General features: G+C 37.0%; 3 protein-coding genes and 1 long non-coding RNA gene across 7 annotated transcripts in view; 2 read left to right on the forward strand and 2 right to left on the reverse strand.

Moving 5' to 3' along the window:
* Positions 1–25,240, forward strand: part of LOC796311 (zinc finger MYM-type protein 1) — an 854,498-nt gene that overhangs the window by 573,776 nt on the left and 255,482 nt on the right. The window lies entirely within an intron of this gene.
* The window catches only part of LOC148682203 (uncharacterized), a 429,467-nt gene that overhangs the window by 173,931 nt on the left and 230,296 nt on the right, over positions 1–25,240 (reverse strand). The window lies entirely within an intron of this gene.
* Positions 1–25,240, forward strand: part of zgc:113135 — a 1,020,739-nt gene that overhangs the window by 115,312 nt on the left and 880,187 nt on the right. The window lies entirely within an intron of this gene.
* Positions 10,022–24,548, reverse strand: LOC137490866 (uncharacterized). Of its 4 annotated transcripts, none has more exons than XM_087248970.2 (4): positions 24,503–24,548; positions 23,909–24,058; positions 18,510–19,391; positions 10,022–18,342 (listed from the first exon to the last, which is right to left on the reverse strand). In XM_087248970.2, the coding sequence occupies exons 2-4, from the start codon at positions 23,991–23,993 to the stop codon at positions 18,326–18,328; spliced, it is 984 nt and encodes a 327-aa protein (XP_087105096.1). In that variant the 5' UTR covers positions 23,994–24,058; positions 24,503–24,548; the 3' UTR covers positions 10,022–18,325. The 4 variants fall into 4 exon arrangements, with proteins under 4 accessions (XP_087105096.1, XP_087105097.1, XP_087105094.1 ...); XM_087248971.2 differs by having other exon boundaries at positions 24,336–24,548; XM_087248968.2 differs by having other exon boundaries at positions 10,022–19,391.

The raw sequence follows: 25,240 nt of genomic DNA on the forward strand, positions 1-25,240 counted from the left end.
TGTAACAGTGGACATAGGACAAGCAACAGAGGTGAGAGCAATGGATGTAATTAAAGCAGTGACGGAGAGGATTGGGGATGGAAAGATTTTGGCTGTAAGACCAAAACACAACAAGGAATATGAAGTAACACTTGAAAGAGAGGAAGATGCTGATGAGTTAACGGACGAATTGACTATTAAAGGGATAAACTGTGCAGTTAAGAGGCTACAAAACCGTGATTATGTTGTCTCCTTCATGCATCTGCCTGTCTATGTTGCTGATAAAGATATTTTAGACAAATTGGATCATTGGGGAGTTTGTCCCATTTCAAAAATTAAAAGAAGGTTTTATCCGGGCACAAATATTGAAGATGGGACGAGGTTTGTGAAAACCAGATTCCCCAAAGAAGTGGCGTCCCTCCCGTACAGCACAAGAATAGAGACAGCAGAAGGTCCACAATACTTTAGGGTGATGCACAGTCATCAGGTGAAAACGTGCAGGCTGTGCATGAGCCCAGATCATGTGGTAAAGGACTGTCCTGATTTTAGGTGCTATAAGTGCGAGGAAAGGGGGCACTTTGCAAAGTTTTGCACTGCTGTGAAGTGCCCGGATTGTAATAAGGTTTTAAATAAATGTGAATGTTGGATGGGGGAAGAGGAGGAGGAGGTAGAGCAGCAGGTAGGCAGGCAGATGTATGAAGGAGACAATATCCAGTCAGAGGACAAAACAACAACACAAGAAAAAAGAACAGAATCTGAAAGTGAAAAACTACAAGAGAATGAGACTAATGGAATAGACAGAGTCACGGAACAGGAAGGGACAACATGGACACAAATGGATATGACTGACAGTTTAAAGAGTGTTTTGGAAGCAGCAGAATTGAGCGATTCGAATAATAAAGACTTAAATCAAGGACAACAGGAAGACACATTTTGGACACAAATGGACATGACAGACAGTTTTCAAAAGGCATTGGACACAGAGGAGACAAAAGGCCAAAGTATTGACGAGCAGGCCGATTTAGAGGGACATTTACAAAAGGATGGAAACAAAGAGACACAGGGGAAATCAGCAAAAAGAAGAAGATCGTTAAAGATAAAACCTAATTTAGAGACTGCAAGAAAAAAACTGCTAAAAGATGAAGAAATTGAATGCGCAAATAAGTATGAGCTGCTAAAGGGCTTGGAAGACATGGACTGAGATTATGTTTTTTATGAATGTTTTTATGTCTTTTATGAATGTTTTTATATTTTTTATGGTTTTAGGAATTGTGTCTTTTAATGCAAGAGGGCTTTTAGACATCAGGAAATTTGAAAAAGTGAAAGAAATGTGTAAACGAGAAGATGTGATTTTACTACAAGAGACAAACTGGAGGGAAGAATGCATGAAGGAAATAAGAAAAAGGTGGAGTGGGGAAATGTTATACAATAATGGGGATGGGAGACTAGGGAGAGGAGTTGCAATTTTACTAAAAGAAAACAGTGGGGTTTTATGTAAAACAATCTATAATGACAAAGAGGGAAAGTGTATGATATGTGAAATGGAGTATGAAAAGAAAAAAGTAATTATGGTGAATGTTCACGCCCCAACAGAGGAGAACAAAAAGAAAGAGTATTTTAATGTACTTAGAGATTATTTAAAGAAACACGAAAGAGTTATTATCATGGGTGATTTTAACACTGTTTTTAGTAAATTAGAAATGGCTGAGGGAATGGTTTTTAAAACGGATAAGGGGAGAAAAGAACTAAAAATATTGATGGAGGAAATGAATTTAATTGATGTGTGGAGAGAAAGGAATGAACAGACAAAAGAGTACTCAAGAAGACAGATAGTGGGGAATTTTTGTTGTCAAACAAGAATAGATTTTATTTTATGCACAAGAAATGTTGAAGGGTTTATAAACAAGATTAAATATGAAGAAACAAGTCTGAGTGACCATAAGCCACTTTTTATGAAGCTAGACTGGAGTAATGTGAAAAGAGGGCCAGGGGTATGGGTTTTAAACACAGCGGTTTTAAAGAATGAAGACTATGTTTTAAGTGTAAAGGAAATTATTCAAAAGGAAAAAGGGAATGAAATCTATAATGAGGACAAAAGAATGTGGTGGGAGAATGTGAAGTATTTAGTTAAAAAGTTTACGATAAAATATTGTAGACAATTACAAAATTGTAAAAAATATAAGGAAAAGGAGCTGAAAGAAAAACTAGAAAACGAATTGAAAAATGAGAATGGAAAAAATATACAAAAGATTAAAGAACTGCAAGGAAGATTAAATGAAATGGAGGAGGAGAAATTTGAAGGTGCAAGATTAAGAAGCAAAGCAAAATTTACAGTAGAGGGGGAAAAGTGCACTAAATTTTTCTTTGATCTAGAGAAGAGAAGAGGGAAGTCAGAAATGATTAGAGAAATAAGGAGCAAAAATGGGAACATAGTAGAACAACATGAGGAGATTTTGGAAGAAATAAGATCATATTATGAGAAATTGTTTTGCACAGAGGGAATAAAAGAAAAAGAAAAAGGGGAATTACTAAATCTAATAAAATCAAGAGTAGAAGAAGGGGAAAAAAGAGAATGTGACGAGGAGATAAGAGAAGAAGAAATAAAAAGAGCAATTAGTGGATTGAACAAAAAGAAAAGTCCAGGAATAGATGGGTTGGGAAGTGAATTTTATATTGTTTTTAAAGATATTTTATCTAGTATTTTAAAGGAAGTATATGATGACATTTTTGAGAATGGTGAGATAAATAAAAGAATGGGGATGGGCTTAATGAAGGTGATATACAAAGGAAAGGGGGATAAAGTAGCTTTAAAAAACTATAGACCTATAACAATGCTTAATACTGATTTGAAGATTTTAGCCAAAGTTTTGGCTAATAGACTAAAAGAAGTGATGCCAAGCATAATAAAAACAAACCAAGCATATAGTATAAAAGGACGAGACATTGCGGATACAACTATGAGTATTAAAGACACAATTAGATATATAAATGATAAGCAGAAAGATGGTTTTTTAATTAGTCTGGACTTCGAGAAAGCTTTTGATAGGGTGGAGCATGACTTTTTATTTGGAGTGTTAAAGAGTTTTGGTTTTGGGGAAAATTTTATAAAGTGGGTTCAGATTTTATATAGAGGAGCGGTAACAAGGATAAAATGCAATGGGTTTTTAACAGACTGTTTTAAGTTAACAAGGTCAATCAGACAGGGTTGTCCGTTATCTGCACTTTTATATGCTTTAGTTGCAGAACCACTGGGATTAGCTGTGAAGCACGAGGACAGAATAAAAGGAATAGAGGTAGAGGGGGGAGTGAATAAAATATTTCAATATGCTGACGATACCACATTAATACTACAAGATCTGGCAAGTGTAAAGCAAGCAATGGAAATAGTACAGCATTTTTGCAAGGGGTCAGGGGCTAAAATAAATGAAGATAAAACAGTATATTTGAGATTTGGGAGAACTGAGGCTTTATCTGGACATTTTACTTTTAAGGAAATGGATGAAATTAAAATTTTAGGCATTATAATTGGGAGGGATGAAAAGAAAGCAGAAGTAACCATGTGGGAGGAAATTTTAGGAGGGATTGAACGGAGGCTGAGGTTTTGGAAATTAATGTCTTTAACTTTGAAGGGGAGGGTTTTAATTTTGAATGTTTTAATGGTTTCTAAATTATGGAATATTTTATATGTGTCATCAATGCCACTGTGGATGGAAAAAAGGCTGAAACAATGTTTTTTAGATTTTTTATGGGAAGGGAAACCTCCAAGAATAGCATATGCAACGTTAATTGGAGAAGTAGGCAAAGGGGGTCTAGGTTTAATAGACGTGGAGCAAAGAAAAAACAGTTTAAGAGTAAAAATGGTAAGGAAATATTTGGATGAAGACAATAAGGCAGCATGGAAAAGAACAATGGAATATTTTTTAAGTAAAAGTGGCAATTTTAATTTGGGAGATAATATTTTATGCATGAGGATGAAAAAATTCATGACAGAGGGTCTACCAGATTTTTATAAAGAATTGATTGGAGCATGGGGGAAATTTTTAACTTGTGTACATTTTAACATACAAGGACGCGAGAACATTTTAAATCAGCCTTTATTCTTAAACAGTGGCATTCTTAATCAAGAGAAAGTGGTGTTTTTTAGGAAATGGTGGGAGGTGGGAATAACAAGAGTAAGGGATGTTTTATATGAATTTAAGGAAGGATTTTTACAGGTACAGTATGTTATTGACGTAATGGATGAAGCGAAGGAGGATTTTAACAGACAAGACTTAATAAAGGAATACGACATAATCAAAAATGCCATACCTGCAGAATGGTTAACAAGAATAGAAAACATGGAAGAAAATAAACAAAGTAAAGATGTGATTGTAAAATTTGGCGAGAAATGGTGGAACTTGAAAGATAGTACTGTGAAAATGATTTATGGGTTTTTTAGAGATGGGGTTTTTAAGAAACCGCGTTCAAATGAGTACTGGATACGGATGTTTAAAGATGTAAATGAAGACAACATATGGGCTAATATAAAGGGCAAATTAGTACAGTCAAAAGTGGAGAATTTGGAATATTTGATCAGAAATAAAGCAGTTTTTACAGATATAATTTTAAACAAAATAGGGATGGAGGAAAGTGTCACGTGTAAAGTATGTCAAGATGCAGATGAAGGATTCTTACACCTGTTTTTATATTGTAATGAGTTGAAAGATTTTAATGAGAAATACAAAAGCATTATTTTAACTTTGAAAGGAGAAAGAGATGACGAACTTGAGTGGGAAAAGGTGTTGATGTTGGGAGTGAACAAAGAATGTAATAATGAAAAGCTCATAAATTTACTTGTGATGTTAATGAAAAGTGCAGTATGGGAGAGAAGAGTTGCTGCAAAAAAGGAAAAAGCTGTATTAGATGTGTGGAATGTATTTAAGAGGAAGGTGGAGAAATATGTTGAATGTCTGTTTTATTATTTTAAGTTGGAGGACATGCAGGAGGCTTTTTATGATGTTTTTACTCAAGAAGTTTCAAAGATTTTAAATGACACAGGAATGAAAATGCCTTTTTAAAAATGTGATTATACCCTTTAAGGAGTTCTACTTGCAACATTTTATATTTAAAATGTTTTATTGTGAAGATATGATGTAATACGGACCTTTTTAATGTTTTGTAAAAAAAAAAAAAAAAAAAAAAGTGGTAGAATTCTCGCCTGCCACGTGGGAGACCCGGGTCCGATTCCTGGCCAATGCAAATCCTGTTTTGTGTTGCTACTCTTCCAGCTCTGGGTAACAGCCTTGCAGCAGTCTCACCCCACTAGGACAGCAATATAAGCATATCAGCATTGGTGGTTCAGTGGTAGAATTCTCGCCTGCCACGCGGGAGACCCGGGGCCGATTCCTGGCCAATCCAATTCCTGATTTGTGTTGCTACTCTTTCAGCTCTGGGTAACAGCCTTGCAGCAATCACACCCAACTAGAACAGCAGTATGAGCATTTCAGCATTTGTGGTTCACTGGTAGAATCCTCGCCTGCCACGTGGGAGACACAGGTCCGATTCCCGGCCAATGCAACTCCTGTTTTGTGTTGCTACTCTTTCAGCTCTGGAGAACAGCCTTGCAGCAGTCACACCCCACTAGAGCAGCAATTTAAACATATCAGCATTGGTGGTTCAGTGGTAGAATTCTCGCCTGCCACGTGGGACACCCGGGTCCGATTCCCGGCCAATGCAACTCCTGTTTTGTGTTGCTACTCTTCCAGCCTGGGTAACAGCCTTGCAGCAATCACACCCCACTAGGACAGCAGTATGATTGTATCAGCATTGGTGGTTTAGTGGTAGAATTTTCGCCTCCCTCACAGGAGACTCGGGACCGATTCCCGGCCAACGCAGTTCTTTTTTTGTGTTGCTTCTCTTCCAGCTCTGGGTAACAGCCTTGCAGCAATCACACCCAACTAGGACAGCTGTATGAGCATATCAGCATTGGTGGTTCACTGGTTGAATTCTCGCCTGCCACGTGGGAGACCCTCGTCCGCTTCCTGGCCAATGCAAACCCTGTTTTGTGTTGCTACTCTTTCAGCTCTGGGTAACAGCCTTGCAGCAATCACACCCCACTAGGACAGTAGTATGAGCATATCAGCATTGGTGGTTCAGTGGTAGACTTCTTGCCTCCCACGCAGGAGATCCGGGTCCGTTTCCCGGCCAATGCAATTCCTTTTTTGTATTGCTACTCTTCCAGCTCTGGGTAACAGCCTTGCAGCAATCACACCCCACTAGGGCTGCAGCATTAGCATATCAGCACTGGTGGTTCACTGATCGAATTTTTTCCTGCTATGAGGGAGACCTGGGTTCCATTCCCTGCTAATGCAATTGCTGTTTTGTGTGGCTCCTGTTACAACTCTGGTTGATGGATTTTTAGTACTCACATAACACAAAGGCAAAGAACAACTTGGGTTAGCGTTGGTGGTTCAGTGGTGGAATTCTCACCTACCACGCTGGAGTCCCGGGTCCGATTCCCGCCCAATGCAATTCCTGTTTTGTGTTGCTACTCTTCCAGCTCTGGGTAACAGCCTTGCAGCAATCAAAACCCACTAGGACAGCTGTATGAGCATATCAGCATTGGTGGTTTAGTGTTAGAATTCTCGCTTGCCACGCGGGACACCTGGAGTTGAATCCTGACTAATAGAGAAGTGGTTTTTTGTGGCTCCTGTTCCAGCTCTGGTTGATGTCCTTTTAGCACTCACACAAAGGCAAGGAACAAGGTAGGTCAGCATTGGTGGTTCACTGGTAAAATTCTCGCCTGCCTCACGGGACATACTCTTCCAGCTCTGGGTAACAGCCTTGCAGCACACACCCCACTAGGGCAGCAATCAAAGCATATCAGCATTGGTGGTTCAGTGGTAGAATTCTCACCTTGCATACTGGAGACCCGGGTCCGATTCCCGGCCAATGCAATTTCTGTTTTGTGTTGCTACTCTTTCAGCTCTGGGTAACAGCCTTGCAGCAATCAAACCCACTAGGACAGCAGTATGAGCATATCAGCGTTGGTGGTTCAGTGGTAAAATTCCCATTTGTGACGCGGGAGACCCGTGTCTGTTTTCTGGCCAATGCAAATCCTGTTTTGTGTTGCTACTCTTCCAGCTCTGGGTAACAGCCTTGCAGCAATCACACCCCAATAGGACAGCAGCTAAAGCATATCAGCATTGGTGGTTCAGTGGTAGAATTCTCACTTGCCACGCGGGAGGCCTGGCGTCGATTCCTGGCTATAACAATTGCTGTTTTGTGTGGCTCCTGTTCCAGCTCTGGTTGACGGCCTTTTAGCTCTCACACAACACAAAGGCAAGAAACAACATGGATCAGCATTGGTGCTTCAGTGGTAGAATTCTCACCTGTCACGTGGGAGACCCAGGTCTGATTCTTGGCTAATGCAATTACTGTTTTGTGATGCTACTCTTCCAGCTCTGGGTAACAGCCTTGTAGCAATCACACCCCACTAGGGCAGCAACATGAGTATATCTACATTGTTGGTTCAGTGGTAGAATTCTCGCCTACCATGCGGGACACATGAGTTCGATTTCTGTCTAGTGCAGTTGCTGTTTTGTGTGGCTCCTTTTCCAGCTGCATGAACTGCCTTGCAGCACTGACTTCCCACAAGGGCAAAAGAACATATGTGCCAGCGTTGGTGTTTCAGTGGTAGAATTTTAGCCCGTCTTGTGGAAGACCTGGGTCTGATTGCCAGCCAATGCAGTTGCTGGTCTGTGTTGCTACTCTTCCAGCTGCATGTAACAGCATAGCAGCAATCACACCCCACTAGGGTAGGATAACATGTGTTTCAGCATTGATGGTTTAGGGCCCTATCATAAGCGCGGTGCAACAGTATTTTGCTAGTTGAAGCTTGACACAAGAGGCGTTGCGCTACGCTGTTTAAATAGCAAATGCATTAGCGCTCATATGTGCACGCATAGGCGTTCTAGTCTAAAAAGGAAGGTGTTCTGAGGCACTGCTGGCGCGTTGTTATTTTGAGAAACTGAAAATAGATTTTTCATTAGACCAAAACAAACTCGGTCTAAACTCCTGCGCAGAGTTGCACCTCGCTTACACACTGCTTAATACGCACAAGAGAGCAATAGGCAAATATCTGTACATATGAAAAAATTTTAATATTAAGGTTATATATAGGATATAATAAGAATAGATATAGGATATAAATATTAAGGATTAAAATATTACAAAACATATTATTTTCTAGCCTACATAAATATGAAAAATCACTGCTTTTATGTCTTCTTCATCTCGGGAGGCTTTTTCAGTTCATTCATAACAATTTGCTTTTGTATAATGTTATTATTATTAGCAGTATTATTTATTATATCCATATTTATCTTTGTTTTATTAAAAACAAGCTTACATTTGCCCACCTGTCAGGTTTTAGACCATATGGGGCACAGCATGTGTTTTAGGATATAACACAGGTTTTTGAACACACTTCGTTATTGTTGTTCATTTATTAGTTTGCTGGAAATTAGAACTGAATTTAGAAATAGTTTTGAAATGAATATTTGCGCTTAACAAATACAATTAATTATTTATAGACTAATTGATGTCTGTGCGTAAAGGTTTCCATATCCAAGAGCGAAAGTGAAAGTAGATCATTTATCTCTCCTTCTCACGCAGTAGATGCTCTGTTTAACAGTTTTCAATTAAAAAAAAACTGTTAACTGTTTGCTTGTGAAATGCTCAGTTTTTCCACTTAGACTTACTTTGCGTCCTGTAAATAGCAAATGTGCTTATGGCGCGACGCAGCTAGCTCTTAAAGGTAATGGGAGATGAGACTCTAATTGGTTTATTCTCAAAACACACCTTTAACTCATTAAGAAAATAAACTCAACCCTTTTAGACCATGCGCCTTGGCGCAAAGCGGATTTTCCCGTCCTTAAATTATCAAAAATGCATTCTGACACACCCTGCAAGCGTTTGCACCCTGCATTTTGCGCTCTGCGCATGGACCGTCAAAATAGAGCCCTTAGTGGTAGAAATCTCGCCTGCTATGTGGGTGACCCAGGTCAGATTCCCGGCCAATGCAGTTCCTGTTTTGTGCTGCTCCTCTTCTAGCTGTGTCTAACAGCCTTGCAGCACTCACGCCCCACTAGGGCAACAGCATGATTTTATCAGCGTTGGTGGTTCAGTGGTAGAATTCTCACCTGCCACGCGAGAGATCTGGGTACAGTTCTTAGCCAATGCAATTGCTGTTTTGTGTTGCTCCTCTTCCAGCTGTATGTACCAGCCTTAAAGCACCCACTCCCTAAAAAGGCACGGGAACATGCATGACAGCAGTGGTGGTTCAGTGGTAGAATTCTCACCTCCCATGCGGGAGACGGGTCTGATACCCGGCCAATGCAGTTCCTGTTTTGTGTTGCTTCTCTTCCAGCTACATGTAACAGCCTTGCAGCACTCACACAACACCGATTCACATTCAATGTAACTCCTGTTTTGTGTTGCTACTCTTCCAGCTCTGGTTGACGGCCTTTTAAGCACTCACACAACACAAAGGCAAGGAACAGCATTGGCCAGCACTGGTGGTTCAGTGGTAAAATTCTCACCACGCGGGAGCTGTGTGTCCGATTCCTGGCTAATGGCAAAATAATAAGCAGGTCAGCATTCGTGGATTCGTGTTGATTCCTGGCCAATGCAATTTGTGTTGCTCCCCTTCCAGCTGCATGTAACCGCCTGGCAGCACTCAGAGCCCACAAGGGCAGGTGAACATGTGAGGCAGCATTGGGGGTTCAGTGGTTGAATTCTCGCCTCCCATGTGGGAGACCCGGGTCTGATTCTTGGCCAATGTAGTTCCTGTTTTGTGTTGCTGCTCTTCCAGCTGCATGTAACAGCCTTGCAGCACACACACCACAAAGGCAAGAAAAGACATGTGTCAACATTGGTGGCTCAGTGGTAGAGTTCTTGCCTGCTTATGGCCGTACCACCCTGGGAACACTAGAGGACACTAGTGAACAATACAGGGAGTGAACAGCTGCAGTTCAGAGAAAGGGTCTCCTCCATTTTAGAATTTTTGTTTTGTGTTTTTTTTTTTTTTGTGGACTGAAATAGAGTTTTTTTTTTAAACCACCTGAGAGCAGCATCTTGCTAACTGGAGGGTGTGTGTTTTTTTATTGTTTTTTTTTTTGCACTTTTCCTGGACATAAAATGGATGGTTATTTGGCAAACGAAACAGGGCTGGATGCAGAGACTCTCTTGGCAAATGAAACTAGACTGGATGAAGGGACAAGAATGGTTAACGACATTGGACTGGTTGATAGACAACGAGCTGGACAAAGGAAAAAAATTGGTGGAAGAAAATATTTAAAAGAAGTAACAGTAATAGTGAATGCCGAAGAAGTAAATGAGGTACAAGCTGTGGACATCATTAAAGCAGTGACAGACAAGTGTGGTCATGGGAAGATTCTGGCTTTGAGACCAAGGCAAGGAAAAGAGTTTGAACTAACTATGGAAAAGCAAGAACCATGTGAGGAATTGATCTATGAACTGTTGATTAAGGAAATGAACTGTTAAAACCAAAGAGCTGCAAAACAGGGATTATGTTGTTTCTTTCGTGCACCTGCCAGTCTATCTTGATGACAGAGAAATTTTTGAAAAATTAGAAGGATGGGGAGTTTATTCCATATCAAAAATAAAAAGAAGAGTTTACACAGGCACTGACATTGAGGACGGAACAAGGTTCCTAGAAGTGAGGTTCCCTAAGGAGGTGCACTGTAAAAAAATTGCTGTTAAAAAACGGTCAGATTCTACGGTAAAATAAGGTTTTTTCACTAAAACAGTAATATTGTGTTAAAAACAGTGCTTTCTGGGTAACATTTTTGTTTTCGAGAAAGTAACCAACTGCAGAAAACTGTGAGCTAACAGAGTTCAGATTCGATGTTTTCACACTTTGTGTCCTTGTTCACTATTTCATACACTAGTTAACTAATATAGTTCACCTGACAGTTTTAATGAACACTAATGAGTGAATTCAGACACTGATGAACACCTGCTGTTAATAATTACAATTACTGAAGAAAATAAACAAGAAACACAAACAGTGACTTGAGTTACAACATTAAATAAAATCAAATAAAATAAAACAGCTTCAGTCTCAGCAGAGGATCATTAAACAACTCCACAAACAACAGCAGACACACTTATTACTGACTGATTTGACTTCCATACTATTCTCATTGAGATCCAACAGAAATTAAGGCGTTTTTGTGTCACCGTAATGGAGTGAGGGGCTGATTTAGTTGGGCTCTTCACCCTTGAACTATTTAATTCAGACTCTCCAATTACTATAATTAAGAGTTAACAAAATGCTTGTATTATAACAATCAAGATGAAAAGTCAATAAATAGAGAAATCTATTTGTTTGAAATTAGTTCTGATAAATGTTTGGTATGAATCTGGAAGAAGGGCCACATGTAATAGATTTTATGCTTAGTTGCAGGTATTAATTTAATTAATGAGAAGTGGAAACAGAAAATATACCTCTGTAATTACTTAACAGTTAAGAAATAACATACAAAAACACTTCAGTTATGACAAATACACACTCAGACCTCATGAATCTGACCTTGTATCTCAACAATGGTAACATCTCAAATGTTTCATGCTGCAATGCTTGCTGGGAGTGGCACGGTACAAATATCCCAGCATGCATTGCGGTATAAATAAATGTTGTATAATGGTCTCACACTTTTCTTTGTGTTTGATTCTGCTGTTGTTTATGTTTAGACTTTCAGTTGCCTGTTTGTGAGTTAAACTGTTAATTTTGTAAGTCGTCACCATTATTGAGGTTCATATGCTGATTATTGATGTCTCTGAGTGCAAGTTACACCATAGAGCAGTGTTTTGTCCAAGATATTCTTAAAAACTTCCAGAAATCATTGCCATATATAGACATACAATGTAAAACAATAAATTTATCATTGAATAAAAGCAGTAAATTTTATTATATTAAATGAGAACAGACTCTGCCATTTAATAGCAACATGAACATCACCAGATCTTATTTAGGTTTTTGGCTGGCTTGCCACAACAAAGGAGCTTTTTAAACAAAGTTCTTATCAAATGCAGCAACCAAGATATTTCAATGTTAAAAATGACAGGGCTAAGAGCCCAACTAAAGCAAACTCTGTTCTCCATGATGGTGACGTAAAACTTTCACTTTTTTCTCAAGAAGAACTTTAGTAGATGTTAAACAAAAATACATGTATTAAGTAATAAGTGTAGCTGGTGATGATGTTTGTAGAGTTGTTTTATCATCCGCTGATAATTTAAATGATTTAATCATTTGTTGTTCTTCAGGTTATTTCATTATAAAGCTGTGACTAAAGTTTTGTACGTTCTGTTCTTGTTTTTTTCCTTCAGTATTTCTTCATTTATTCATTGTTAATCCTCAATTATCATTTAATTAGTCAGTTAATTAATGAATTTACTTCAGCTTTGCTCCATGTTTCTTGAACACTCAGTAGTGTGGACACTTCAATAAAAACTGAAGTATATGCTCTGGGGTTTAAAGGGTTAAAGGTGTGAGAGGTAAAAACACCGTGTAAAAATGTATTTTAACAGTAATATACTGTTAATTTACACTACAGAAATAGTCTGTAAAAAAACAGTAGATTGCTGGCAACCACAGCTGCCAGTAGATTACCGTTAAATCAAGGAAAAAACAGTATTTTACTGTAAAACCTGAAGCTAATTTCTTCTGTCTGTCACCGTTGTGGAGAAGAGTAGAGCCAGTGTATGAGTTAAAGATGAACAATGAACTGCTGATGTTATTTTGCATGTTTCTCTATTTAAAGATAGCGGCTGTTTAGTGGCTGATGCAGTCAGAATCTCTCTGGTGATTCCAGATTTACATGTATGTGTGCTGTTGTGAAAAATAAGACATTAGAGTTAAACCAAACTTTTCTAATTAACTAAAATAAGTTATCATTATAAGTATGCTTCTAAGCATATATAGCACATTACTTCATAAACTCATTCAGCAGTTGACCAAGTTGAGGCAGTTGCTTTCAGTGAGCAAAATTAGTTCACTTGAGTATTGTGTAAATCAATGTAGTCCATGTATTTTTACAGCAACATACTGTAAAATAACAGTACATTGCTGGCAACTGCAGCTGCCAGTATTTTACTGTTTTTTAACAGGACAATTTTTAACAGTGTGGCATCATTGCCATATAGCACAAAGCTGGAAACAGCAGAAGAGCAGCAGTACTTCAGGGTAATGCACAGCCACCAAGTGAAGACCTGTAGGCTGTGCATGAGCCCTGAGCACCTGTTAATGTGTGGAATGTACTAAAAAGAAAAATGGAAAGATGCATAGAAAGACTGTACTGGTATTTTAAAGAAGAAGATATGTTACCAAGCTTTTATGATGTGTTTAATGATAAAGTGTATAATGTTTTAAATGGTTTAAAGTGGAAGATGCCCAAAGAGGATATTATTTTATGAAGAATTTTAAGAAGAATGAAGTTTATTTTAATGTATTTGTTTTGTGAAATTTCTGGAGTTTTTAAATGTTAATGTAATATGATGATTTAAAAAAAGCACCTGTTAATGGATTGCACAGATTTTAAGTGCTATAAATGTGAAGAAAAGGGACACTTTGCAAGGAATTGTTATACTGTCAAATGTCCAGAATTTATACAATTTTTAAACAAGTGTGAATGTTGGATGGAAGGAGAGGAAGGAGGGGGAGCAAAACAAGAGGACGGACAGGTGCATGAAAGAAACAAGGAAGAAGAAGATTTAAAAACAGGGGTAATGGAGGAGGAAACAAACAACATAAGGGAAGAGAGAGGAAAAAATGTGAACGAAAAACAGACATCAGAACAAGAACAGTGGACACAAATGGAAATAACTGACAGTTTTAAAAACTTTTTAAATATGGTGGAAAACGATGAACAAAATAAGACTGATCAAGCCGAAGAAATGGAAAGTAATGGAGAAAAACTGACAAATTATGTAGAGAAGAACAAAGTGGAAAGAGGACTAATAAGAAGAAGAACAATAAATGTAAAACAAAATGTGGACAGTGCAAGAAAAAAGATGTTGACAAAGGTGTGAATAAAAAATGTAAATAGGTATGAAGTGTAAAGAGGGCTGGAAGAAAATGATGAGAAATAATGTTTTTTTTAACCATTTTATATATTTTTAACATAATTTTAATTTGTGTTTCTTTTTATAGAAGGGGCTGTTAGTTGAGTGACAAAAATGGGTATGCAGATGTAGAAGATGAGACTAAAAATAATGGGTGGTTTTAATATTTTACTATCTTTCATTACGTTTTTTAACATTTTATCATGGAATGCAAGAGGTTTATTGAATGTGGAGAAATTTGAAAAAATGTGTTATGTAAAGAAGCTGATGTGATTGTTTTGCAAGAAACAAATTGGAAAAATTAAAGTGTTAAATGGTTCAAAGTAAATGGGATGGTCAAATATATTTTAACAATAGAGAGGATAAAGTGAGTTGTGGAGTAGTGATTTTAATAAAAAGAGTTACATATGAAAAAGAAAAAGTAATATTTGAGGATGGAGTTGGGAAAAGCATAGCGATGAAATTAGAAAAAGGTGAAGATAATTTTATAATTTATAATAGTCATGCATCCAATGAAGAAAATGAAAAAGTGAACTTCTTTAAAAACGTTAGTATAAATGTAAAAAATGGCAGAATGTTATTGTAATTGGAGATTTTTATAGCTGATCACAGAGATGGAGGAAACATGGGTAATACAAGAAAACTTATTAAATCAATTAATGTGTGATTAGTGTGTTAAGGCGCATTGTTGATGCCTTGCTATTTTGAGGAACTAAAATAAAGTGTGTAATAGACCAGCTGAAAGCAGTGCATATATCTTTACAAATGAAGACGAATTAAAGGATTAAAATATTACAAAAATTATTATTTTCTACATCAATATAAAACACCATTGCCTTCATCTCGGGGAGCTTTTATTTCAGTTTATTTAGACAACTTGCTTTTGTATAATGTTATTATTATTATTATTAATTATATGCATATTTATATGTGTTGTATTTAAAACAAGCTTAGATTAGTCCACTTGAGGGTTTTTAAAATATATGGGGCATAAGAACAGGACGTGTGTTTGGATACAACTCAGTTTTCTGACCACACTTCTATATTATTGCTTATTTATTCGCTTGTTGGAAATTAGAATTGAATTTAGAAGTAGTTTGGAAACAAATTTTTGCGCTTCGCAAATGAAAATAACTATGTAGGCTTATGAATGTCTTCAGTGGAGTGTGTAACACCGTTTTCTTATCAAAAGATATTTGAGTGGCAGTTCTTTAAAAATAGATAAGTGGGATGTAGATATGGAGATTTATATATTTTTTTAAATTCAAAATATATTAATTTTGAATTATTTTATAAGACTCAAGCACCACTGTGTACATCTGAAAGTAAAAAAAAAAATTAAATAGAAAGTAAGTGAACCTATTTGTAAATATTGTTAATTATGCTTTGTTTCCGGCACCAGAAAGACAACTGGACGATAGAGAATGTGACTAAGAGATGCACACAAACACACACGGACACAGCATATTAAAGATTAAATTGTTTGACAAATGCTTTATGTTTTCTGCCCACAAAGCCAATTTTAGTATCATTTTATTGATTGAGCTCTTTCTGTCTCTAACATTCAGGACAAGAAAATAACATTGTGATGGTCCGCAAAATAACGTCCCTCACACCTTTAAAGAATTCCACTTGTAAAGTAATCTTGACCTTCTGGGAACGTTACTAGACAACGGCCTTAACACCAACAAGTACGTTATGAGAACGTTGTGAGAAAGTCACATTTTCCAATAAAGTGTGGTCCACTTAACATTCTGAGAACGTTCTGAATGTTCTTTAAAGGTCCCCTAAATAACGTCCTCCATACATTTAAAGAACTTAACATTGTGACCTTCTCAGAACGTCCTTAACACTGACGGGGACGTTTTAAGAATGTTCTGGGAACGTCAAATTTCTGGGTAGGCACTCGAGAACGATTGTCCCTCTACCTGTTGTTTCAATCCCCTGAAAACTTTGCTTATCTTCAGAATTTTGAGACCCCGAGCACTAGCTATTAGAATTAGTGCTGCGGGAGTGCTCTTTGTAACGTTATTATGTGACCATAGAATGACAAAAACAGAACTTCCTCAAGTCATATTGGAAACTTTATTATATGACTAAAGGAGGACCATGTGAAAATGTTCTGTTAATGTTAGAAAGGTACTCTTTGTAATGTTATTATGTGACCATTACAGGACCAAAACAGAACGTTCTCCTAAAGTCATACTGGGAACGTTATTTTATGACTAAAAGAGAACGTTTTAAGAACATCCCTAAGGTTCTGTAAAGGTTCTGGACTTTCATTACCTTTAGCGAACATTGCGCAAGGTCGCGAGAACGTCGCCTCCTACCTGGGACATCGTAACAGCCAGTTGATAAAAAAGGGTTGGGGCTTCCTGAGCATTTATTTTATTATTACGCCTTCAGTCTGAGACTTCTTGCGCACTGCTCTATCCCTCCTGAGAAAGCTCCATCTTGGTTTATGGTTGAACAAGCCATCCTACTTCCCCTTCCACCACTTTAATGTCTATCCATGCATCTATTTATACATTTTATTTTGTAAATGTGTTATTTTTTAGGCTGCTCTCAAAAATATAATATTTTTACTGACAAAAATTTTAGATGCAGGCTAGGACTGTATACTGTGTACGTTGTCCTTTTGGCTTCATAGGACATGGACCTTCACCATGCAGTTGGACAGTTTGCTGCTGAGTGTGACAAGGCAGGGAAAGAAACAGCACTTCAGAAACCATGGTGCTTGACTGGAAAAAGGTGGCCATCTGCAGTTTGGAGGAGAGTCCTTACCCCAAAAGGAGTTCAAGTATCTGTGTCTTTTTTTCATGAGGAATGGAATGTGAGATTTAAAAATGGATCAGTGCAGCGGCAGCAGTAATGCAGTAGATGTGATTGTCTGTTATGGTGAAGGAGCTGAGATGAAAGGCAGTGTTCTCAATTTACTGCTCAATCTAGGTTCCTACTCTCACCTATGGTCAAGACTGAAAGGACAAGATTTCGGATACAACCGGACACATTTTACAAAGCGTTATGACCCGCTTGTTTGAGTTGCAACATAAAAGAGAGATGAACCTACAAAATGGCCTGAATGCTGATTATTTACTATAAAATGTAACTCATAGAACAATCAATCAAACCAACCAACAAATGTCTATGTATAATAATGAAGATAAAAAGTTAGAATATAAATCACAACAACTCTTTAACTACATGATATTTTATTTATTTATTGACATGGACATCACAATTACACTAGACAACCAAATGCATTTGTTTAAGTGTTTTAGCAAACTTGCTAATTCTAAACACCTGTCCAAAGGAGGCTTAAAAATTGACAAAATAAAAATATAATAAAAACATACACAACATTACAATTATTTACATAAAATTACTGCAGGCAAAAGAAAAGGCGACATGATCCAACCAACTAACAGTAGACTATTTGTGCAAACATTGCTGTTTTATTTTTAACCACTTTTTAAGAGCACTACTAAAAATATTTATATTGCTTTCTGATTTTAAGCTAACCGGTAAATCAATCCACAGTTTAGCTCCCTTTACAGAGAAGACAGATTAACCAAACGAAGTCTTACACTTTGGCACTAGACAGTCACCATTAGCAGTTGCCCGTGTAACTCTGTGGGAGGTTTGATGCCGATTGATTAGCTCAGAAAACAGGATTGGAACATGATTATTTAAACATTTAAAACCAATTTAAGATAACTAAATTGAATAAAACTATTAAAACTAAAAAGATTGTTTACATAAAACTTGACAGTGATGCCATCGGATAGGCTTTAAGTCCATAATTTCAACTGCTTGTTTATAAAATGATTCAATAGGCTTCAATGTAGTTAAAGGGGCTTGTGACCAAGATGTAATGCAATACGTCAAGTGGAGAATATCATTGTGTGCATGTATAAATTTGCAGTGTGATATGTTAAAAACCTTCTAATAATACGATTAAACGATTAACTGATTAAATCTCTTGTCACAGTGTAAACACTTGTACGGTCTCTCCAGTGTGAATCGTCTGGTGCAGTTTAAATTTTGGAGCTTTAATAAAAGTCTTACACCCAAGCACATATACTCTTTCACACCAGTGTGGATCTTCATGTGTTTATTAAGGTCTGATCATTGGTTGGAACTCTTCCCACACTGAGTTCAAGTGAATGGTTTCTCTCCAGTGTGGATCCTTATATGTTGATTAAGGTTTGATAAGCAGTTAAAACTCTTCCCACACTTTGTGCATGTGAATGGTTTCTCTCCAGTGTGGATCCTCATGTGTAGATTAAGGTTTGATGATTGGCTGAAACTCTTACCACACTGAGTGCATGTAAATGGTTTCTCTCCAGTGTGATTTCTCATGTGTCGATTAAGGTGTGATGAACGATTGAAACTCTTCCCACACTGAGTGCATGTAAATGGTTTCTCTCCTGTGTGGCTGATAATGTGTAATTTAAGGGATGATGAGCGGATGAAACTCTTCCCACACAGAGTGCATGTGAATGGTTTCTCTCCAGTGTGGATCCTTATGTGTAGATTAAGGTTTGATGATAGGCTGAAACTCATCCCACACCAAGTGCATGTGAATGGTTTCTCTCCACTGTGGATCATCATGTGTAGATTAAGGTTTGATGATTGGCTGAAACTTTTGCCACACTGAGTGCATGTGAATGGTTTCTCTCCAGTGTGGATCCTCATATGTTGATTAAGGTGTGATAAGCAGTTGAAACTCTTCCCACACTGAGTGCATGTGAATGGTTTATCTCCAGTGTGGATCATCATGTGAATCTTAAGTTTGCTTTTGCTTACCAAACTCTTTCCACACTGAGTGCATGTGAATGGTTTCTCTCCAGTGTGGATCCTCATGTGTTGATTAAGGGATGATGATTGGCTGAAACTCTTCCCGCACTGAGTGCATGTGAATGGTTTCTCTCCAGTGTGAATTCTCATGTGTTGAATAAGGTTTGATGAGCAGTTAAAACTCTTCCCACACTGAGTGCAAGTAAATGGTTTCTCTCCAGTGTGGATCCTCATGTGTCGATTTAGGTGTGATGATTGGCTGAAACTCTTCCCACACTGAGTGCATGTGAATGGTTTCTCTCCAGTGTGGTTCATCATGGGAATATTAAGTTTGCTTTTGCTTGCCAAACTCTTTCCACACTGAGTGCTGGTGAAACAATTCTCATCTCCCCTTTTCAAACAACCATCAGTCTGTAAATGAGTATGTTCCTCAATTTTGACATGATGTTTCTCCTTTTTACTCCCCTCATTCTCTTTAATTAGGTCTGAAATATAAAAAAAAACATTAGTTTTCATTAAGTCTTAAAACTCAAATCAAAAACTGTAAAGTGAAAAGGCACTGGAAACATTGACTACACACTGTAATTTTGATGCACATTAAATGTAAAATAAATCAGATAATATTTTGTTCGGTCCTTTAACGTGTACACATTTAAGCAGATTTAATTCAATTCATCTTTCAAGAATTGACACTTATCTGATGATTGATAAGCACGTTTACCATGCTGTCCCGGGAGCTAGCCTAGAGCTCAAAAGGTCCTGAGCCCTGGACTCCCTCCTGTTTGCAGGGCGAGAGGGGAGCTCTGAGCTCAGGTAGGTCTCCAGAACTCCCCAAAATACTCTGCTCGGGACAGCAGCTGCGTATTTGAAGAGCCTCCCCAAAAGGCAACAAAGATCAATGCAATACCTGGCTGCTGGGTATAAAAAGATGTTACAAAGTGTGCTAGAAAAGCTTGAAGGAGCAAAAACGGGGCCGGTGCGGGTGTAAATTGTGAGATAAGAGTGGTCGTTGCTACTGGATTGGTGTTCTGGTTGACTGAATATGTACAACTATGTGTGCTCCCGGTGAGTGTTAATTGCATGGACTGGGCGGGAGAGTGAGGTTAGAGAGGCTTACTATGGCAGTGGTGAAATGTAGCTATAAAGTTCAGCAGAGTGTCTCTGCTGCTGCACACGTGCGAAGAGTGTCAGTATCATGAAATTATTAAAGGGTAACAATGCATCCACAGAGGCGTTTAAACTACTGTGGCAGAGCAGAGTATCAGTATAAAAATTTGGAAGTGTAACAAAGCTCAGCCAGAGCGTCACTGCTGCGGCAGTGGTGCAGAGGAGAATGTAGCTCAGCGGAGCGTCTCTGTTGTGGGAGGTGCGATGGAAGTCACTAATAAGAGGTAAAACTATGTTTTTGCAGAAGTGTTTTAACTGCTTTGGCAGTGATGGGGGTGTGTCAGTAGTGGTATGAATAAATGATAGTGGAAATGAGCTCAGGCAGAACGTCACTGCTGCAGCAGTGGTGCAGAGGGGAATGAAGTTCAGCAAAGGGTCTCTGCTACAGAGGTGCAATGGAAGTCAATATTGGAAGGGAAATACGCCTCTGCAGAGATGTTTTAAATGCTGTGGCAGTGCTGGGGAGTGTATCAGTAGTGGATGGCTAAATGGAAGTGTATATGAGCTTAGCAGAGCATCTCTGCGATTGCAGAGGTGCGATAAAAGTCAGTATTAGAAGAAAAGTATGCCTCTGGGGAGACGTTTTAACTGCTGTGGCAGTGCTGGGGAGTGTGTCAGTAGTAAATGATTAAATCAAAGTGTATGTGAATTCAAGCAGAGTGACTCTGCGGCTGCAGAGATGCATTAGTAGTCAGTGTCAGGAGTGTTAAGGCTGATTTATACTTCTGCGTCAAACGCCGGCGTATGCTACGGCGTATGCACCTCTCAAAAAATAAAACTACACGTCGCAACGACGCATAGTGCAATCGTGATTGGTCGGCTTGGTAGTGCTGACGAGTCTGGGTGGGACCGAGAGCTGCACGAATGGCGCGAACCCAATGTAGCAATTGTTTACAAGTGTGGAGTCCTGTGGAGGAGATTCGGATGAAAAGTTTCGTTTTGTGTTTACCTCATAGTTAAAGTTGTTACTGCCTCAAAATGAGCACGTTTAAGCCACTTGTACATCCAGGAAGTGTTCAGGAAACGCAAAATAGTAGCGAACAAACTCGACAAAGAGGAGCATTTACACCTCACTGCCAACTAGCGTTTCGGAAGTGTTAATGCAGACCGACAGAGACAGCGCGCAGAAGTATAAATGCACAGCTACGCACGTTGCATGCGCCGTGGGTTACGCCGGTCACTTGACGCAGAAGTATAAACCAGGCTTTATGTGTGATTTTACAGAAATGTTATGAAGTTATAATTCTCAGCACGGTTAGACTACCGTGCTGAACTGTGCTAACACATTCTGTGTTGATGTCGCGGCTCTGTTGCCAAGCTACCACAGCTGGCTCAGCAGAAGCGCATTAGTCATCAGACATCCACAATAAACTACACCACAGTTTGAAAAGGGTTTTTTAACCATAGAGCGGTCTCTAGAAGAGAAGTGAATAACTCATCACATTCTTACGAAGATATTTTATTTATTAAAGTTATTATTTCATTGACGTGAATACAATTAATGTGTGATATAATTACTAACATATCATCTAAAATCTTTAAAAAATAATAAAATAGCCTATTGTTTTATTCATGGCTAGAGCTCGATTAATTTGATTGACAAGGCAATGAGACTTTTAATTCGCCTGACTGAATGTGAGTTTATTGCTGCATTTGACAGCACAAAACTCGCTCTGATGCGGGAGAGAAATTTACCAACGACTGCATTTGTTGCTGAAAGGCAACAAATGCAGAACAAAAAGTTGATGGCTCCACAACACCATCACTATATCCATGGAACATGAACATGAACTGCACTTTTTAATTCAAAGCCCAGACAGCTTGTTAATTTAATACCAGGGAAACCACCTGAAGGACGGTTACGGCGTATTGTAATGTCGACCATCCAAAAGTCTACGGTAGAAAGTCAACTCTTTATAATATTTTTGGACTTTTCTTGAAAGCTTTACGGAGTGACACTGTAACTTTGCAAGGTACTGTTGTATGATTTATATTATAGCCTATATATGCACCAATAAACAAGTCAAATGAATGAATTAATTAAATAAATATGCATTCTTAAATGTCGGTATTGCTTTTACTCAAAAATATCACTAGGTTTTGACAAATGTTTTATAAAAATAAAATGAGCAATTTTCATCATTTCAGCTATAGGATGAATATATATGATTCAGTTATACACACGTTTGACAATTATGCATGCAAAAAACATTTCTGTGTTTTTGTTTTTTGTTCTCTAAGATCTTTAATATAGTTATGCAAATATTTTTTTAAAACGTCAAGCAATAATTTGCCTACAGCTTGTTAGTTATCTTAATAAGATGATAAAAATACAAAAAATAAAGGAGCAGCATTTTGCTTAACATAATAGTCCTTTCTATGCTTTAAATCCTGCTATATGTGTTGTTTCATATTCATTTTTTATTTCACTTGCTGCATTCGTTATTTAGTGTTTGAATACTGAAACAAATAACAGCCATCGCTTAAAGGGTTTTATTTTACCATCAAAATGTAGTATATTTCATATCATTATAGACTTTTGATATAAAACCGCTGTGTAATTTAATTGATTGTTAAAAATGAAATAATATAAGTTAATATAAATAATATAATTTAAACCAGGGTTTCTGCACGTTTCGCCAAGTAAAAAGCAAGACTTTTATGACATTTTTAAGACCATTATGAATGAAATTTTAGACTCATAAAGGGCTAAAGGCAAAGGAATTTTTCAAATGGCCCAGATGGAAAAGATTTTTATTTGCCCTATCAAAAAATATTATAATTTTATACATTTAATAATACAATAATAAATGAATAATAAAAACATACAATATTTTATATATTTATTAGCAAAAGATTGTAAATATTGTGTAAAAACAAGCAAGCTTTACTTATATGCATACACTTTTCCAAACATTAACTTTCTTTTGAAAAAATAATAAAAAATTAACAACTGTTTTAAAAGTTTTAAAAACTAAAATAGACTAAATATATGCACAACAATCTGTCCAGGTCGATGTACCCAGCAGTAAATACATGGAGCATGTATGCAAGTTAATTAAACCATTATGATAAATAGAGTTAAAATTACCTTTTTGAAGTTTTATTGAGATGGATTGTTGGTGATTGTATGGGTTTTGGCCAGTTTGGGTAGCAAAACATGAACATTTAAAACAAGATTTAAGAACTATAACACAACATTTAAGTAAATTTAAGACTTTTTATGGCCTAAAATTTTAGATTTTGGAATTTAAGACCCTGCAGAAATCCTGTTTAAACACAATAGCCCTGGAAATTATTATAATAAATATGTCATTTTAACTCAGATACTATCTGTGAGAACTAGCAACAACTATAAACAAGTTTAAACCCAGAAAGAAGTTGATGAAAATAAAGGGAATCATGATTAACGTGACATATGCAAATGAAAAGTACTAAGCCAACACCATCACTGTAATAGCAGATATCTTCTATGAGAATACTGTAGGTCAAATATCGTCAGCTCAGGTAAACTTTTTTTTTTTTTAATTATAGTTTTTATTTATTTTATATAGTGCCAGTGCTAAAGGACACTTTACAAACAGTAGGAGAACAAGAAAAGCAATAAACTCAAGAAGGTGGATAAAATAAGAGACTAATAATACATAAAATAATGACAAAAAGAGATAAGAACAAGAAAGAAACTCATTCCTCTTTCAATGAGTGCTTATGTGCATTTAGGAGAACTAGGCAGCACCCTCAGGGCTGCAAGATGGATTTCATTTAGTATTCTTATTATAAAATTATCTGAATGAGGATCAAATGACTGAGTTAGTTTTTGAGAATGAAAATCAACCTGTTTGTTTCTGCAGATCTTCCTGTTTGACTGTGAATGTTTCTTCAATCTTCACATCTTCACTCTCCTCTTTAATAAACGCCATCTTTATAACAGTGTGGAGATCAGTCGCTTCAGCAGGAGTTTTTCTATGTGTTTGGACACTTTATCCTGTTTAAAATGAACAAAACAATAAAATGCCCTGTATAAAATGAATAAAACAATGAACAGAAACAAAATAACTTCTCTTCAGCACTTGCTTCAATAGTTTCTTTATATGAGAATAATTAACAAACAGAAATCAGGTAAAAGAGTAAGTCTGAGCAAGAAACAAAATGCCACAAATCACCCGAACAAAACTAGTACTCCATTTCTTATATAGTGATGTATACTTAGAGTGGAATGACATGATGCTATTTAATAAATTAAACCTTCATTAAACACTTACAGACTTTTCTGTTGCTTTATTCAAACATTACCCCTCATTACTGTGAGTAAATTAGTACTCTAAAGAGTTAAAATAATATTGTTAATAGCAGGTACAATTTACTATCGGGTAAAAACCTGAAACTTTAATCTATCGCCTTATTTTCATGTAAAAGCTTTAAAACAAACCTCTTTCCAGTGAAATCACAGCGCAGGAGCGGCGCAGCCTTATGACGTCACATAGCACGCCAAAATAAAAGTCTTTTTGTTTAGATTTTATTGTCACTTACTGGTGCAGTCATGACTTGTTGATACATTTCTACACAGACACACATATATTCAGTATTTTGAGTTGATTAAAACCTTTACTCTAAACATTTGTAAGACAATAAAAAAAAAACGTTTTTAATCCACTAAGACTAAGTGTTTAAAGCAGAAAATTTTGTCAATTTTTGCCTTATTCTTTCATTGAATGGATGTGATTTTGTCATGTCCCACACACTGCTCAGATAACTTCAGTGAGTCTAAAAAGTAGGTAAATTAGATTAAATTAAAAAGATTTTTAAATATTCTTATTTTTTAACAAGTTATTGGATAAAAAAGTCATTTTAATAACTTTTATTTTGTTTTAATAATATTATTAATCATTTTGCACGTGCCCTTAAAATCGCTGTCCACCCTGTCATGATGTGGTAAATGCCCCTTTTAGAAACCCTCTGATATACTCATTGGCATCACCGTGCCCTCCGTTTTGCTCTTCTTCAGTGGTTAAAACATCTGCTGTCCAAACAGTAACTATATACACTTATGTTTCCCATTTTTCCTCACATTATGTTTGAAACTGAATGTTGTCAAGCTTAACGTGTCCATCTTGTCAGAATGTTAAATATTCATTAAATTTCTTTTTTTAATTTAGAGATTAAAATA

The sequence above is a fragment of the Danio rerio genome, chromosome 4 (assembly GCF_052040795.2).
Source record: "Danio rerio strain M-AB ecotype USA chromosome 4, GRCz13ab, whole genome shotgun sequence".
Taxonomy (NCBI): Eukaryota; Metazoa; Chordata; class Actinopteri; order Cypriniformes; family Danionidae; genus Danio; species Danio rerio.

Bases quoted from the DNA above. Each gene is read 5' to 3' on its own strand.
- LOC137490866 (XM_087248968.2), bottom strand. From the start codon at position 23,993: ATGGCGTTTATTAAAGAGGAGAGTGAAGATGTGAAGATTGAAGAAACA. The intron at 19,392-23,908 runs GTTGATTTTCAT...TTTATATTTCAG, and splicing joins AGATCTGCAGAAACAAACAG to ACCTAATTAAAGAGAATGAG.